This window comes from Miscanthus floridulus, chromosome 9 (genome assembly GCF_019320115.1).
Source record: "Miscanthus floridulus cultivar M001 chromosome 9, ASM1932011v1, whole genome shotgun sequence".
Classification (NCBI taxonomy): domain Eukaryota; kingdom Viridiplantae; phylum Streptophyta; class Magnoliopsida; order Poales; family Poaceae; genus Miscanthus; species Miscanthus floridulus.
The window spans coordinates 61,813,184-61,828,170 of NC_089588.1; the positions used below are offsets into that span (position 1 = coordinate 61,813,184).

The following is a 14,987-nucleotide window of genomic DNA, read 5'->3' on the forward strand; positions in this document are numbered from 1 at the left end:
CCTACTTGCTAGGATGCAATGCAAAGGGCAAGTTTATTTGATACTTAAAGATACCAATTGAGACTAAAAGAAAGGTTATCTTGCCCTTGCAAATGTCCCCATGTGGCATTATGGATTCCTACCAATTTTACCATTACTTAGACTAATCCATAATCCACTTTCCTCCCTTACCACTTGTAGACATCAACTTGATGCTTGCCTTTGGTCCTTCAAATTCTCCCCCTTTGGCATCAAACACTAAAAAGGAAGACATTAGTAGCACAAGGGAGGGTCAAATTTCATGATCCTTTGTGTATAGAGTGAAATGGATCACAAAATTTGACTCTCGCATTATATAGACTAAGCTCCCCCTAAATATACGCATACATATGGTAGAAAGCAAAGCATATGCATAATTAGCAATTTGTTGCACAAGAGAGTTTAATCTATATAATGCATGGAGAAAGCATATAAATATGAAATGAAATCAACATGATGATGCTAATTGAAGAATGATGCTTAACTCCGGGGACTCCAATTTCCTTACAATGAGACTACTACACATGTGATAGGTTTGAAAAATTGATACCATTTGTAAAAGTGTTAGTCTCAATGCATCCAAGTTGTAGAATTACTCCCCCTAAATATGTGCACACAAATGTAGAATACTTTGTAGAAATCATGCACATTGATTTTGGAATAAAAAAATACCACTTGAAAGATGACATCTCATGAACGTGAGAATCATTTTCAAAATAGATATTCATGAGAGATTATCTACAATTTGGACTTTGGCACATATTAGATGAACAATAGTAAAACAAGCTATGTGCCGTGCTCTTAAACAATTGTGAACCATGTAGGTTTGCTCCAAGGGTTAAGAATGAAACCGAGCAAGCCTACCATATGATATACCTAGTGTATGCATGACAAAGGATATAAGAATTCAAATGCAAACATAGGCATGAAGAGTAACTAGATGCTAAAAGATACCAATTGTAGGAAAATTTTAAATCTAATACCAAGTGAAGTAAATTGAATCTAGTTACCTGACATGGGAAGGGGAATTTGGGTCCATAGTATTCACTAACCCACTTGGCAATAACTTTGTCCAACATGATGCACCCCATGAAATGCATCCATACTTTGCCAAGTCTCCAAATTCCCCGAAGTCCATTTGACTTCTCACTTCCCTCTCGGGATCCAAACCTTCTTGGTGCTTTTCATGTTGGAAATGATTTCCTTTGGCACCCAAAAGTGTTTGACCCCATTGTTGGCTTGCTTGTTCACCTTGATGGCCACCACCTTGTCATTTTTCTTCTTCTTCAAGAGATAAGGTGTGGAGGCTTTCTTGTCCACCTTGTTGGTGTAGGTGTTGGAGAGCTTGCTCGTTTGCTTTTTCTCTTTCTTCTTTTCTCCTCCCCCATTCTTCACCTTGCACTCATAGGACTTGTGGCCTTCCTTGTGGCACACGTAGCAAACCACGGTTTGTCCTTCATCAAGCTTCTTCACTCCCTTGACGGTGTTATCTTGATAAAGTTGGGTTTGCTTCGCCTTGCCTTTCACTTGAGTTAAGTCCTTTGTGAGGCGAACTACTTCTTGCTTGAGTTGCTCATTCTCCTTTACAACCTCTTGTGTGCATGTATCTACAATCACTTTCTCAACACAAGCTTGATTGCACAAGGGTGAGTCTAAACATAAATCATTGCAAGAAGTAGAGGCATCCTTTTTAATTATGTCATTTCTTTTAGATGCCTTGGTGGAGGTTAAATTGACGGCCTCAAGATTAGCAACTTTATTAGTTAGCTCATCACAATGTTTGCACATGATTTCCATTTTAGCAAGCAAACTTTGATAATCATTTTGTGAGATAGCTAACTTTTCTTTTAATTTTTCATTTTTCTTTTCAAGTTGCTTATCGTTAATTGTGCATGCACTTGTTGTTGCACTAGCCTCAAGTTGCTTAATTTTAGTAGATAGTTCAACATTTAGATTTGCAAAGTTTTCATATTGTTCAAGCAAATTCTTGTATGCTTCTTGTGAACTACCTAGCTCTTCTTTTAAACTTTTGAGCTTCTTTTGTTGACTAGTGCAAACTTTAGCATATTTAAGATTTTGTTGCACAATTTCATGATAAGAAGGCATATCATCATCACTATCGCTCTTACTAGAGGATGAGCTTTTGTTACCTCGTGCCATAAGGCACACACGAGAAGAGCTTGATGATGAGTGTTTGCGCCCTCGCCTCTTGTGATGGTCTTCTTCACTTGAAGAATCATCCCATGATCTTATTGATGTGAGGGCTTTGTTCTTGCATGCCTTCTTCTTTGTCTTGGGTGTGGGTTTGTTTGGACAAACTTCCACAAAGTGCCCCACTTCGCCACATCCATAGCATCCTCTCTTTCTTTGCTCGTTTCTTTGATTGGTGAAAACGAGGTCTTGGATTTGGATGGGCACACCCTTGACATTGAGCTTTTGGATCATCTTCTCCACCTTATTGATAAGTTTGATTGATTCTTCATCAAGGTCGGAGGCGGAGGAGGAAGATTGATCATCATTACTTGAAACCTCTTCATCATCATCATCATCATCCTCATCTTCTTCTTCATCTTCACTTGAGGAGCTTGAGCTTGAGCTTGTCTCAACTTGCTTGCCCTCCATCTTCTTCTTCTCGCTACATGCGAGAGCTTTGCCTTTGCTTGATGAAGAAGCTTCTTCTTGACCCATCTTACGGGACATTTCAAATGCCACTAGCTTGCCAATGACTATGCCCGGGGTCATGTTGCTCAAGTCCTCCATGTTGTGAAGGATGGTGATGATGCTTGCATATTTCTTTTGTGGTAGCACGAAGATGATCTTCCTCACGATGTCTGCATCATCTAGCTTTAATAGTCCTATTGAATGGAGCTCATTGATAATTAGATTCAAACGAGAATACATATCACGAACAGGCTCATTATCATTCATAGTAAAGGAATCATAATTTTGTTTAGCTAGACAATGTTTTTGCTCACGGACATTACTTGTGCCGTCATGGAGCTCTTGGAGTTTTAACCAAATTTCATGTGCGGTATTTAAAGTGAACACTTGGTTAAAAACATCCATACTTAATGATTCAAACAAGCAATTTTTAGCTCTAGCATTGAAATGCAATTCTTTTTCATCACTCTTCGTGGGTTTTTCGGGATTCTTAATGGGTTTCATCCTGTCACGAGTGACTCTCCATACACCTAAATCAACCGCCTCAAGATGACAAGCCATTCTTGCTTTATAATATGGGAAGTTAGTGCCATCAAATTTCGGAGGCCTAGCGGTATCCATCCCAACCATTCTAAATAGCGTCGGCTCAACGGCGGTTAAGCCAAAGGTCCAAATTGAGCCAACCGGCTCTGATACCACTTGTAGGACTCGTGGACGCCTAAGAGGGGGGTGAATTAGGCAATTTAAAAAATCTAACTCTAAACTATGGCCTCTTTTTCTACCTCTAGCAAAACCTATGCAAAAGATAATCCATCTAGATGTGCAACTATGGTTTTGCTAGTGTGTTGCTATCTCTACCGCAAATGATAATAAAATGATCAATGTAAATGCGGAAGCTTAAAGAGCAAGGTAGAGATATGCAAACTCCCGTCGACGACTCCGGTATTTTTACCGAGGTATCGAGAAGCGCGCAAGCTTCCCCCTAGTCCTCGTTGGAGCCCCTCGCAAGGAATCCCTCGCAAGGGCCAAGCTCCCGGTCGGGTAACTCCGTGGATAGCCTCGGGCCTTCCCCACGCGCAAGTGGGTCTCCGATGTGCCTTCCGGCAAGCCTCTCCCGGATGCTCTCCGCCGTCTTCACTATCAAGCTTTCGGCCGAAACGCCGCGGGCCTTGTTCCCTTCGGTACACGGTGGCGGCCGCACCACAAACGTGGTTGGTGCGATCTCGCAAGACTTCAAGCCCCTCCGATGTACAACTCTTGTGCTCGCAAGCACGGGGTGGCAAGAGGTATGCAAACCTCACTAAACACTAGGCATACACCTAGAGCAAGCGCATAAGCGGTGGTCTAATCAACCTAAGCACTTCGCAAAGCACCTACGCTAATCACCTGATGAAACACTAAGCACTATGCAAGTGGGGATCACTAAAATGGTGTATCAACACCCTTGGTATGTTTCCTCAGCTCCACACTTGCCAAATGGCCGGTTGGGGGTTGTATTTATAAGCCCCACCGAGAAAGTAGCCGTTGGGGTCGAACTCCCGCAATTCTGCTACTGACCGGACGCTGACTCGTCCTGACCGGACGCGTCCGGTCGTCCCGACCGTTGCAGCCACGAACCACCGATCGGATGCTGCCAGCGTCCGGTCGCAGTTTCGCGCGCCTGGAACCTCTCTGTACTCGATCGGACGCTGCGTTTCTGCGTCCGGTCGGTTGCCGCCAGCGTCCGGTCCTCGCGTCCGGTCGCCTGTCTGCCGAGCCACCGGTCCAGCGTCCGGTCGTGCTTCCAGCGTCCGGTCTAGCGTCCGGTCGCCTCTGCGAGCTCGTTTCTTCGCGATCTTGCGTACGGCTTGGTTCCTATCTTCATGCTTGAACTTTGCTTGATATCTTGGGTCTTTTCTTATGCTCCTAAGGTCTTTCTTAAGATGTTGATCATCGGATCATCACGTCGCCTTCGTCCAAGTCATGTCTTGCGCCCTATTGAACTACAAAATAAACACTTGCAAATTCATTAGTCCAATTTAGTTGTGTTGGTCATCAAACACCAAAATCCAAAGTAAATGGGCCAAGGGTCCATTTTCCTTACACAAGGATCCCAACGAACAACAGACGTTCAAACACTTAGCACACATCGAAGCTCCTGTCACTCTTGGCCCTTCGGTCCGGAGTCCGACCGGACCTCTGATACCCCCATCTTACTCATTCCCGTTTGTAACCCCACAGCAAACTTCGAGCACCTGGGCTCAGGAATAAAGTCACCGACCGACTCAAACTGGACGTAGGGCACGTTACCTGAACCAGTATAAACCCTGTGTCATTGAATGCTAGGCCACATCCGATCACAACGTACGACAAAACTATAAATATTTACTTGTCGGTCACTTTTGCGCACCGACAGTAGGGGATTCCATAAGACTGACATGATGACATTTTTTAGGTGCCGCGCGCAATGGGCAACCCATTCATCAGCAAACGTGCTTCTCCATAGCTCTTGTGTTCTTTTTTTTCTTTACAATAATAAAACGACTCATATCATATAGTCATATCATACACTCATATGTCGAGTTATTAGGAGTCGTAGGGTGGTGTGTTGTCCTATCCAGTTCTTATAGAAGGCATAGAAAGTCGTTAGCTTGCGTAAATTGAAGTTAGCAAGTAATTGACCGTGCATGCCCACTTTGAAGTTGTTGCTGATGATCCATATGAAGTATTACTGTTAGATATAAGGGAAAAGTCAATTTTTGGCCAGTCAACGATTTTTTGAGTTTGTTTTTAGCATACAACATTAAAATCAAAAAAATTTTACCACTACTCTACTATCAATTAATACCTCGCCAATTAGGCCATGAGCTGGTTTCAAAAGTGGTTTGCACTTTATTTTATTCGTTCATATTCCTTGTTTTTATAGCTCATAATCATATCCATTACTTATTTAAATCATCATTTGGCACAATATCATACTCGAGATTAACCAAGAGAACCATACAATACTACGAGTAAAAATAAGATCTAGAAGAGAACACCAATTAACTAACCTCACAGGTGCCATGCTCCACCACATAAAGATTAGCCATTGTGACTAGTATAGCATCGGTAGCCCTCCAAAAATAATTTAGTTAACTCCAACATATTTGGTAGTCTACTTTTGAAAACATTTGGCCTACTGCAAAAAGAGTTAGTGTAGTAGTGTAAAGTTTTTAGCGACCCAATTCACCCCTCACCCTCTTGGGCCGGCTGCGCACTTTCCGTACTGGCATGAATAAATTGTTCTGTAAAGACTGGACTAGTAGAGAGGCTAGTTTAGTTTCAAGTGGCTAGTTAGGGGTGAAAATGGTACGGATATTTTTCGACCGTATTTGAGACCGAATCCGTTTAGTAGAGTTCAGATATGTCCATATCTGAGTCCGGATATTCAACATCCGATACCGTATCCGTATCCGAATAATCAAATCGCATATTTATGATGTCGATATCCAATCGTATCCTATCCGTCAAGGTTGACAATATCCGTATTCGAATCCGAATTCGGACAAAAATATGAAAACAAATGTAATATCAGTGATATCCGTTCGTATCCGATCCGTTTTCATCCATAGGCCTGGTTCACCCTTCCCGTCAGGCTCATGTGTGATCTGTCCCTTTTCATATTGTGCTCCTTATATACCGATAGTGACCACAATTGTGCCATGCCCACAATTGTACTACTAAACAGATAGAGATATATATGGTATTCCATCCATTTTCAATTATGTCATTTTTATTTTGTTCTAAGTCAAACTTCTATAATTTTGACTAAGTTTATATAAGATTAGAAATATACATTGACATCTACAATACAAAATAAGTGCACTCTGAAAACATGTTGCATGATGGATTGAATGAAACTAATTTAGTGTTGTAAATAGTATTGATTTATTTTTCTATACATTTGGTCAGAACTAGAAAATGATTCAGAACAAAGCCACAATTTGAAAAGCAGGGAGTAACATCTTACTAGATGGATGAGGATTGAGGAAACATATTATTGATCTATTCGTCATTTTTTTAAGCCGGAACATATATGGTCTTCGAAACCGTAACCGGATCCAAAACCACGCAAGTTCTTCGTTGTCGAGAACCTGGTTTTCAGACAAAAACCAGCAGTTTCCTACCTTGCTGATTTCTGCAAATAAAATTACCTACTTTGTATTTAAGAAATAGACTACCAGGTGAATGCAATGAATAGGCCACGTTTCTACTTTTTATCAGGATTCTGAAAGTAGGTCATATATGCTACTCGACTGAGTGCAGTCCTTACTCCTTGAGATTTGTTTCAAGTTTCTTCTAACACAGTTTTTACCATAAAGCCTTGCCAATTTACCAACTGAATAAAGTCAATACTAAGCTGTAATCTTACAAGCATTTCCTTGGCGCAACATATTTGTTCATACAATTTTCTGGTGTTCAGATATACGTCTATACATGAGGTAATCGCATCTCTGAGAAACATCTATCCATTTTACTAATATTCAAGGTACCCAAAGAACATGGCATGACCTAATTTTTTTATTACTTTCTTAACCGTTAAGACAAGGTACATGTACCACATAAACCGATGTTTTTACTTAAACAGAGCTCCTAAGTATACCACTTAAACCGGCAACAATATAACTGGATGGACACTGGGTTATCTCCGTGTAACCACCGTTGGTAATTTCTTTCGAAAGTCACAAGGTTCAGGTTACCTGTACTGATCTGACAGCTGACGACGACATGTCCAAAGCCTCAACAGACCAAAGGAAAGCAGCACAAGGAAAATGATAAAGTATTGACCAACAGGTAGCAAGGTCCTTTCATGTGGAAAAAAACACAGCGCCAATCTGTCCAGCAGGGAGGGGCCCCCGATCAACCAACAAATCTTTCCAACTCGATCAGCTTCCTGGAGCCTTCCTGACAGAAGCTTCGAATGGACCAGCAGAGGTGTCATGTTTGCAAAGATCCTTTGGCTTCTTTACAGGATCTTGGATAGCATCACTTGCATAGCATTCAGAGTCCCCGAATCAATCAAAAAATACAGTACCTCCCTTCTGCCGATATGGTGACATGGACTCAAACACGTGGGGTTTACAATGGTTGGAAAAAGATGTGCTACGAAGGTGACAGCTGGAGTCTAGAAGGCAAAGAAAAGTTTCTTGTTTTGAACATGCATGCACATTGCTGAAGGTAAACTATGTGGCACAAGTAACACTCAGTAGGCTACTTTGTTTGTAAAAAGTGACTACACATTTACAGCACGACTTTTGAATATAGTGTGTGTGTGTGTGTGTGTAACCATGGCGTGAAGCTGAAGCATAAGGAGAGTATATCGTGCTAAGGACAAAATGTATGCCTGGATTTACAAGGACAAAATGTATGCCTGGATTTACAATGGGAAGAGAATTTTGCTCACCATTTTTGAACCAAGGCTCATATATGACTGCGATTGCTCCTCCCAATTTCAGAAGCCATAGAGAGAAGTGGTGGTAACAGCAGGTCAAAGATCTTTGTAGGAAAAGAATCTACATGTGCGCCATATATTCTTCCAGACAAATAAGTTTGTAAGAAACAACAAATTGTGAATGATGCTGACTATTGATAGTGCAAGTAAATGTTCTCTGAATCTCTTCAGTGTAAATATCAACAAAGTATATCATTTGCGAACCATCATCAGCGTCATTTTGACCCCACCTTTCAAAGTGTACAGGCCTTCTGCATCCCTTGCTATGAATGTGTGCAACAAAGGAGCTATCCCTAGATCCTGAATCTAAATTTCAATAGCACTGTTCAACGATCACGGTACCTCGACAATGTCTGCATCACAGACTGTTCTCCATTTCAGCAGTCAAAGTTCAGAACTAACATTCGTGATCCCTCTAATGAATTTTTCTAGCATTTTTCGTCTGCTGATTCTCCATCTGCACAAGTCACCATGTATTACCAAATAACTCATTCACAGCCACCTCTGACTACAGTGTATCTTCAAGAAATTTCCGAGCTGACAAAATCTAAGTTTAAAAGTAGTTGATCTTACTAGATTCGGATGACCAATATGTACATGCCACCATGTCTGACAGCTATACCGACAAGCACATGTTTACACAGGCAAAGCTTCCTCCTTCAAACTTCCCCCCATTTCCATTCGCCATGAGTAATCCACTAGTGGATATAGTTCCCTGCAAATGATGTTGAATAAGGCAATTTGACAGTTAATCTGTGTCATTAGAAGCTGTTTCCTTTCAGCAGAATCGATGCACAGAAAGACCAGCTTGGTTCATAAATCATTTACTTTGTTGTTCTCAACCATTTGCTTTGCTATTCTTCATGTGGCATACAAATAGAAAACGTTCTCTCCCATTTACTGTGGTTTGAAAATTACCTTAGATCGTGACTTACAACCAGTATGGTATGGTGTTTTTTCAGGTCCTTTAAGAGATTCACAACATCAGCCCGAGCCTTCCAATCTGATATTTAAAATATGAAGTTAGTAAACATGTCCACTACAAATATATGAATTTCAGCATATTGTTTGCTTCTTAACATGAATCCTAGAAAGAGGTAACGGAGATGATATTGCGCACATGCAGAGATGAATGAGTGAACAAGATTTGAACTTTTGAAGCGATGTTCAATGATTGATCTGATCAATATAGTAATTTAATCATGTACAATTGATCTGATTAATATATAATCACATACCTAGACCAGCAAGTGGCTCATCAAGCAGTAACAGATCAGGAGTTTGAACCTATAGAAAATTAAAAAAGATAGAGGCTTAACAAACTTTTTTTTTGAACGGAAAATACAGCACAGGAAGCCCCCACTGTAGGCAGCAGCAACAACAACAACAACATAGCCTTTCAGTCCCAAGCAAGTTGGGGTAGGCTAGAGTTGAAACCCACCAAGAACCCCAAGTCACGGTTCAGCCACTTCAATAGCTACTTTCCAAGTACTCCTATTTAAACATAGATCTCTAGGTATATCCCAAGCTTTCAAATCTCTTTTTATTGTCTCCCCCATGTCAATTTCAGTCTTCCTCTACCTCTCCTCATATTATTAGCTTGGCTTAGGACTCCACAATGCACTGGTGTCTCTGGAGGTCTCCTTTGGACATGCTCAAACCACCTCAACCGATGTTGGACAAGCTTTTCTTCAATTGATGCTACCTCTAGGCGATCATGTATATCATCGTTCCGAACTCGGTCCATTCTTGTGTGACCGCAAATCCATCGCAACATACGCATTTCTGCGACACTCGGTTGTTGAACATGTCGAATCTTTGTAGGCTAACGTTCTGCTCCATACAACATAGCCGGTCTAATCGCCATTCTATAGAACTTGCCTTTTAGCTTTTATGGTACCCTCTTGTCACAGAGAATACCAGAAGCTTGTCGCCACTTGATCCACCCTGCTTTGATTCTATGGCTAACGTCCGCATCAATATCACAATCCCTCTGTAGCATCGATCCCAGATACCGAAAGGTATCCTCCTTAGGCACTACTTGACCTTCCAAACTCACATCTCCCTCCTCCTGTATAACTCTACCAAAGTCGCATCTCATGTATTCGGTTTTAGTTCTGCTCAATCTAAAACCTTTAGACTCAAGGGTCTGCCGCCATAACTCTAGTTTCTCATTTACTCCCGTCTGGCTTTCGTCCACTAACACTACATCATCAGCGAACAACGTACACCAAGGGATATCCCCTTGTATGTTCCTGGCAACCTCATCCATTACCAAGGCAAAGAGATACGGGCTTAAGGCTGACCCTTGATGAAGTCCAATTTTAATCGGGAAGTAATATGTGTTACCATCGTTTGTTCGAACACTAGTCACAACATTGTTGTACATGTCCTTGATGAAGGTCACATACTTTGATGGGACTTTATGTTTGTCCAAAGACCACCACATAACATTTCTTGGTATCTTGTCATAAGCCTTCTCCAAGTCAATGAAAACCAAGTGGAGGTCCTTCTTCTGCTCTCTAAACGACTGTAGGATTTTATTTAATTTAAAAACAAACATAAACCTATACAAAGAGATAGAATATACAACAAACCAACTAGCCGGAGGGCTGAGGTAGCCACAGCAGGAAGGGAACCGCCGGCCCAAAGCCAGGGAGGTCTAAGAGAGAAGATCTAAACAGAGGAGAAAAGCTGCACATTTGTCATCTCTCATTCTAAAAGCTTGAAGTTTGGCTTCTGTGAGTTTGGCCTCTTCATAGAAGAGGTTTTTCCAAGAAGAGAAACAAGGCCGGCCTCTATAAAAAATGAAGTTGTTTCTCTGCTTCCAGATATGCCAAGCAGCAATGATGAAGGTCTCCATGAAGAAGGGATTTTGGTGTTGCTGTTTTGACTGTATCATCATTTGAAAGAATTCACTCTGAAGGTTCCAGTGGATTTCCAAGTGCTGCCAACATTCCTGGCTGAAGGGGCAGCTGAAAAACAGGTGATAAGCAGTTTCCTCAACATTATTGCTGCACAGAACACAGTTGTAGTTATTTCCCCCCAATTTGCGTTTTTTTCTCGTAAGGACGTTTCTAGTATTTAGCCTATCCATGAGCAGAAGCCAGGAGAACTCTGAGTTTGTTGCAGCACATTGAATTCCAAATCCAGAGAAGGCTTAACAAACTTGATAGAAAAATATAAAGTCAACGACCAAAACCACCAGGCCACTACCATGAAGCTAAGGAGATGACCAAAAAACAATAAGAATTCTTGTTTCCAAAAAAAAATAAAGTGGAGAGATTGAACATCAACTCGTAGTAAACCAAAAAAGTATAATACCAGTTGAATTGCTAAAGCAAGTCGCCTCTTAAATCCACCACTTAGAGCTTGTGGATCTTCATCTAATGAGATGGTTGTCAGACCAACCTGGTATGTTTCACATGACATCAAGTTAAATTGCAAAAAAATTTGTGTTTCAAGAAATTTCGTAAATCTAAAAATGGTAAAGGTGTTCCATTAGGCACATAGAATTTTGTTAGGTAAGCATTACCGAGTTAAAGGCATTTTGAAGATTTAAAGCGAGCTGTTCTTTTAATAGGAGGTCCGCCTTTTGCCTAGGCCATCCAAAAGTAACTTCTTCAAGTACAGTATCTGCTAAGAAATACCTACAACAAGATGATGATAGTCCTTATGTTCAGTAAACTTTTGAACCACCACAGTTTATAGGTATGCATGTCCACTTTTGCATAACTTTCATTAAAGCAGTAGTTCAAACCTCTCAGGAAACTGAAATACAATTCCAACTCGTTGAGAAGTTAGCAGTTCAGGCAAGCCAATAGGATTCCCAGTATCATCATACTTCTGAATGCAAATAGACCCAGAGGTAGGTTCTGATAGACCAGCCAAAAGCTGCGAAACCAAGATTTTACTTTAAGATGGAAGACAGATCACAAGGAAAATTAGTAATGTTATGTAGTGTTTCAATGCGCACCTGCAAAAGGGTGGTCTTTCCACTCCCACTCCGTCCAAATATCAAACCAAAACTGCACAAATACAGAGTTAGGTATATAAAAGCCACCAGAAATATAATTAAGCCAGAGCAAATATGCTTGCCTTTTCTCCCGAAGAGAGAGGTTAATTTCTTTCAACAAGTTCTGTTCAGTTCCAGGAGGTCGATAGGTGACTTTTCTCACCTGAAAGAAATGGTGGTTCAATCTATTTGATAATTAATTTAAAAGGATGAACTTTATATTTAGTATGGCAAATTGTGCAGATGCTACTAGCTGGAAGACTCTTTTCTAGATGTATGTAGTCATGCAAACTTCTAGCAGAAAAGACAAAAAGAGTAACATGATGCATTGTATACAACATTGGAGGAATTTAGGAACACCAAACTGTGAAAGCAATGTGGTAAGCTATTAAGTCATGCATGACGATTCCCAACACTGGTTCCTTATTGGACCTGAGCAATCTGATTCCCAAACCTATCCTTAAAATGCCAAGGTTGTTGTAAAATTAATACAAATCTGTGTTCCAGGCACACCGCCGGGTGTTTGGTGAAACTGAAGATCCAAAGCTCACCTACATTCCACAACTTGGTAATCTCTGGGTGTAAACACCAGCCCACTCACACCAAACACCATCTTAGCATACCTGAATTCCTAGATCGAATTGGGAGCACCCCCAACTCTAATAAAAAAATCAAAAGAATGCAGGGAAATAGGCTAATGCACACCTCCAATTGGGAGTACGCAGCCTCGACTCTTGCCGCCCGACAGCTCCAAGAAATCCTACATTTCCTGTGACAGAATAATTACAGACGAATTTTCATGGAGGAACATCACCCTGAGAAAAGAAAAGGCTGGTTCAAGAACAGACCACCGTACCTGGCCGTATTTTCTGGAAAACGATAAGAAGCCGCGGGAAGGACGGCCACCGCCGTGGCGGCGGCGGCGAGCATGGCGGAGAACGGAGCTTCGGAGCAACCGTCACGGGCTCGCTCGGGTGCTCATCGACGATTCAAGGAAGTCTCGGGCAGTAGTGGGCCAGGAGATTGTGGTGGGGGACCGCGGCCAAAGGCGGGCGGCGGCAGCCGCAAGTCAAATCCGGTTAGCCGCCGGTGAGGCCACCGCTAGCTGATAGGATCGGGTTAGTGGCCGGGAAGGAGCACGTGCGGTGTCAGTGTGGGCTTCCGGCTGGATTTTGGACAAGTGAGAGAGAGGCCGGGTGGGTTACTGCCCATGGGCCAAAACAGATGGAGGCCCAAGTCGTGGCCATAATGTTTCGCAGAATACAGGGAGGCAACAAGTTGTTGATCCGCTAGCTCAAGTCACGGCTCTCTTTTGCTTTCAACCTTCAGAACACAATCAAGCTCCTCCTACTTGTGCTTCCATGGTAGAAACTTAGGTGGTATTTGGTTCAAGAGAAAATTAGTTCTTTGACCCTAAAAAATATTATGTTTTCTTCCTTGGTCTTTTTTGCTTTATAAACTTCCCTATTTTGGTCCCAAAACGAAATTTGTTTCCTTTCTTAGCCATTCCGTTAGTTCGAGGCTATAACAATGTTAACTTGTACATAAAATTACCCTTTTACCCCGGCGCCAAAGGCAACAGTGCAGCAGTTGTAGCCTCATGTGCAACAATAGAGCCATGCCTTTCAGGCTGCCTACTATCAGTAATTTCTCAAAATAAGGTACAATATATATTTTTCAAGCATGGAATCATTATTTTTTATATATATTTGCACATATATAAAAAAATTCATATATGTCATGTGCAAATATATAAAAAAATCCATGTATGTCATGTGCAAATGTATACAAAAAAGCCATGTATATGTCATGTGCATGGAACACTCTATCCATATGAGCACCTCTGAAAGACTAACTCGATAAATCTCGAGATTGACAAAATCATCACAAGTGCTTTGCTACGATGAGTACATCATTTACCATTCAAAGAATAAGGCTTAAATCCTGGAATAAATCTAGAAAAATACGAGCACTCATATAACGTCAAGGACTATGAACCCTAGTGGACATATTTTACTACAAGGAATCCAATCAACTAAGTTATGTTCAGTTCGTAAGAACTCGCTCTTTCATAGCATAGAATATAGATATAGATAGATAGCAAATATTCACTAAAAATAATAGCAATGAAATATGAGTACTTGTATCAAGTACTATTTATAATAAATTATGGGTGAACATATAAAGTTACGCTAAGAAATGGTTCTGTTAATTCCCTATTGCCCTCTGCTCAATGCTCGAGGAGTGATATGTCACTGCCACTTCACATGTAGCATGACGGTGCAGAAGATATAGGCTCTATTTGAACAGTTTAATTTCTAGGAGAAGCCAGATTTTCATCAGCTTCTTGCAATAGCCACTTATTGAAAGAACTTGAGCTAGAAAAAGCTAATCGTTTGGTACACTGGCATTTCTCCTCTAACTCCCACATTGGCTTCCATGCCGAGTGTCATAGATCTCGGCGATAAAAACGAAGGAAGCTCGTAGGCGTCAGCTTTAGGAGTTTGGTAGGTGAGCTCAAGGCGATGGACTCTAAGAGCTCTTCCACCGAAGGCTACGAGTGGTGACACGCCCTACACCATGGGGCGGTGAAGGAGTGGGTGGCGGTAGAGGGGAGGTCGGAGGCGGAGGATAGGGTGGCGATAGAGATAAGGTAACAAGAGGAAAAAAAAAGAAAAGGTGACGGAGGGAAGGTCAGAACCGATCGGCTAGAGGTTAGTAAAGAGGTGAAGACATAGGTGTGGAGATAGTGGCTGAGTGAGGAGGGGTTAAGGGTGAGCGAAAAGCCCAAGAAACACCTCATGCATGGCTTTTTGCTTT

The 14,987-nt window shown here is 41.5% G+C and overlaps 1 protein-coding gene across 4 annotated transcripts; it reads right to left on the minus strand.

Moving 5' to 3' along the window:
- Positions 1-7,209: 7,209 nt before the first annotated feature.
- LOC136482033 (ABC transporter I family member 11, chloroplastic-like) lies at positions 7,210-13,301 on the minus strand. Of its 4 annotated transcripts, XR_010764941.1 has the most exons (12): positions 13,024-13,301; positions 12,873-12,936; positions 12,251-12,330; positions 12,129-12,180; positions 11,913-12,046; positions 11,688-11,802; positions 11,477-11,563; positions 9,391-9,439; positions 9,071-9,155; positions 8,726-8,867; positions 8,105-8,609; positions 7,213-7,742 (listed from the first exon to the last, which is right to left on the minus strand). XR_010764941.1 is itself a non-coding variant. In XM_066479286.1 (10 exons), exons 1-10 carry the CDS (start codon positions 13,095-13,097, stop codon positions 8,789-8,791), a joined length of 819 nt encoding a protein of 272 aa, XP_066335383.1. In that variant the 5' UTR covers positions 13,098-13,301; the 3' UTR covers positions 7,210-8,788. The 4 variants fall into 4 exon arrangements, 1 of the variants encoding a protein (XP_066335383.1); XR_010764942.1 differs by having other exon boundaries at positions 7,210-8,609; positions 12,873-12,927; XR_010764940.1 differs by having other exon boundaries at positions 7,210-8,609.
- Between the last annotated feature and the right edge of the window lie 1,686 nt (positions 13,302-14,987).

Excerpts from the sequence above, each read along its gene's own strand:
- LOC136482033 (XM_066479286.1), bottom strand. The coding sequence starts at position 13,097 with ATGCTCGCCGCCGCCGCCACGGCGGTGGCCGTCCTTCCCGCGGCTTCT. Across the intron at positions 12,047-12,128 it reads GAAAGACCACCCTTTTGCAG|CTTTTGGCTGGTCTATCAGA; the intron begins GTGCGCATTGAA and ends TTGGTTTCGCAG. Across the intron at positions 11,564-11,687 it reads TTCAAAATGCCTTTAACTCG|GTTGGTCTGACAACCATCTC; the intron begins GTAATGCTTACC and ends GAAACATACCAG.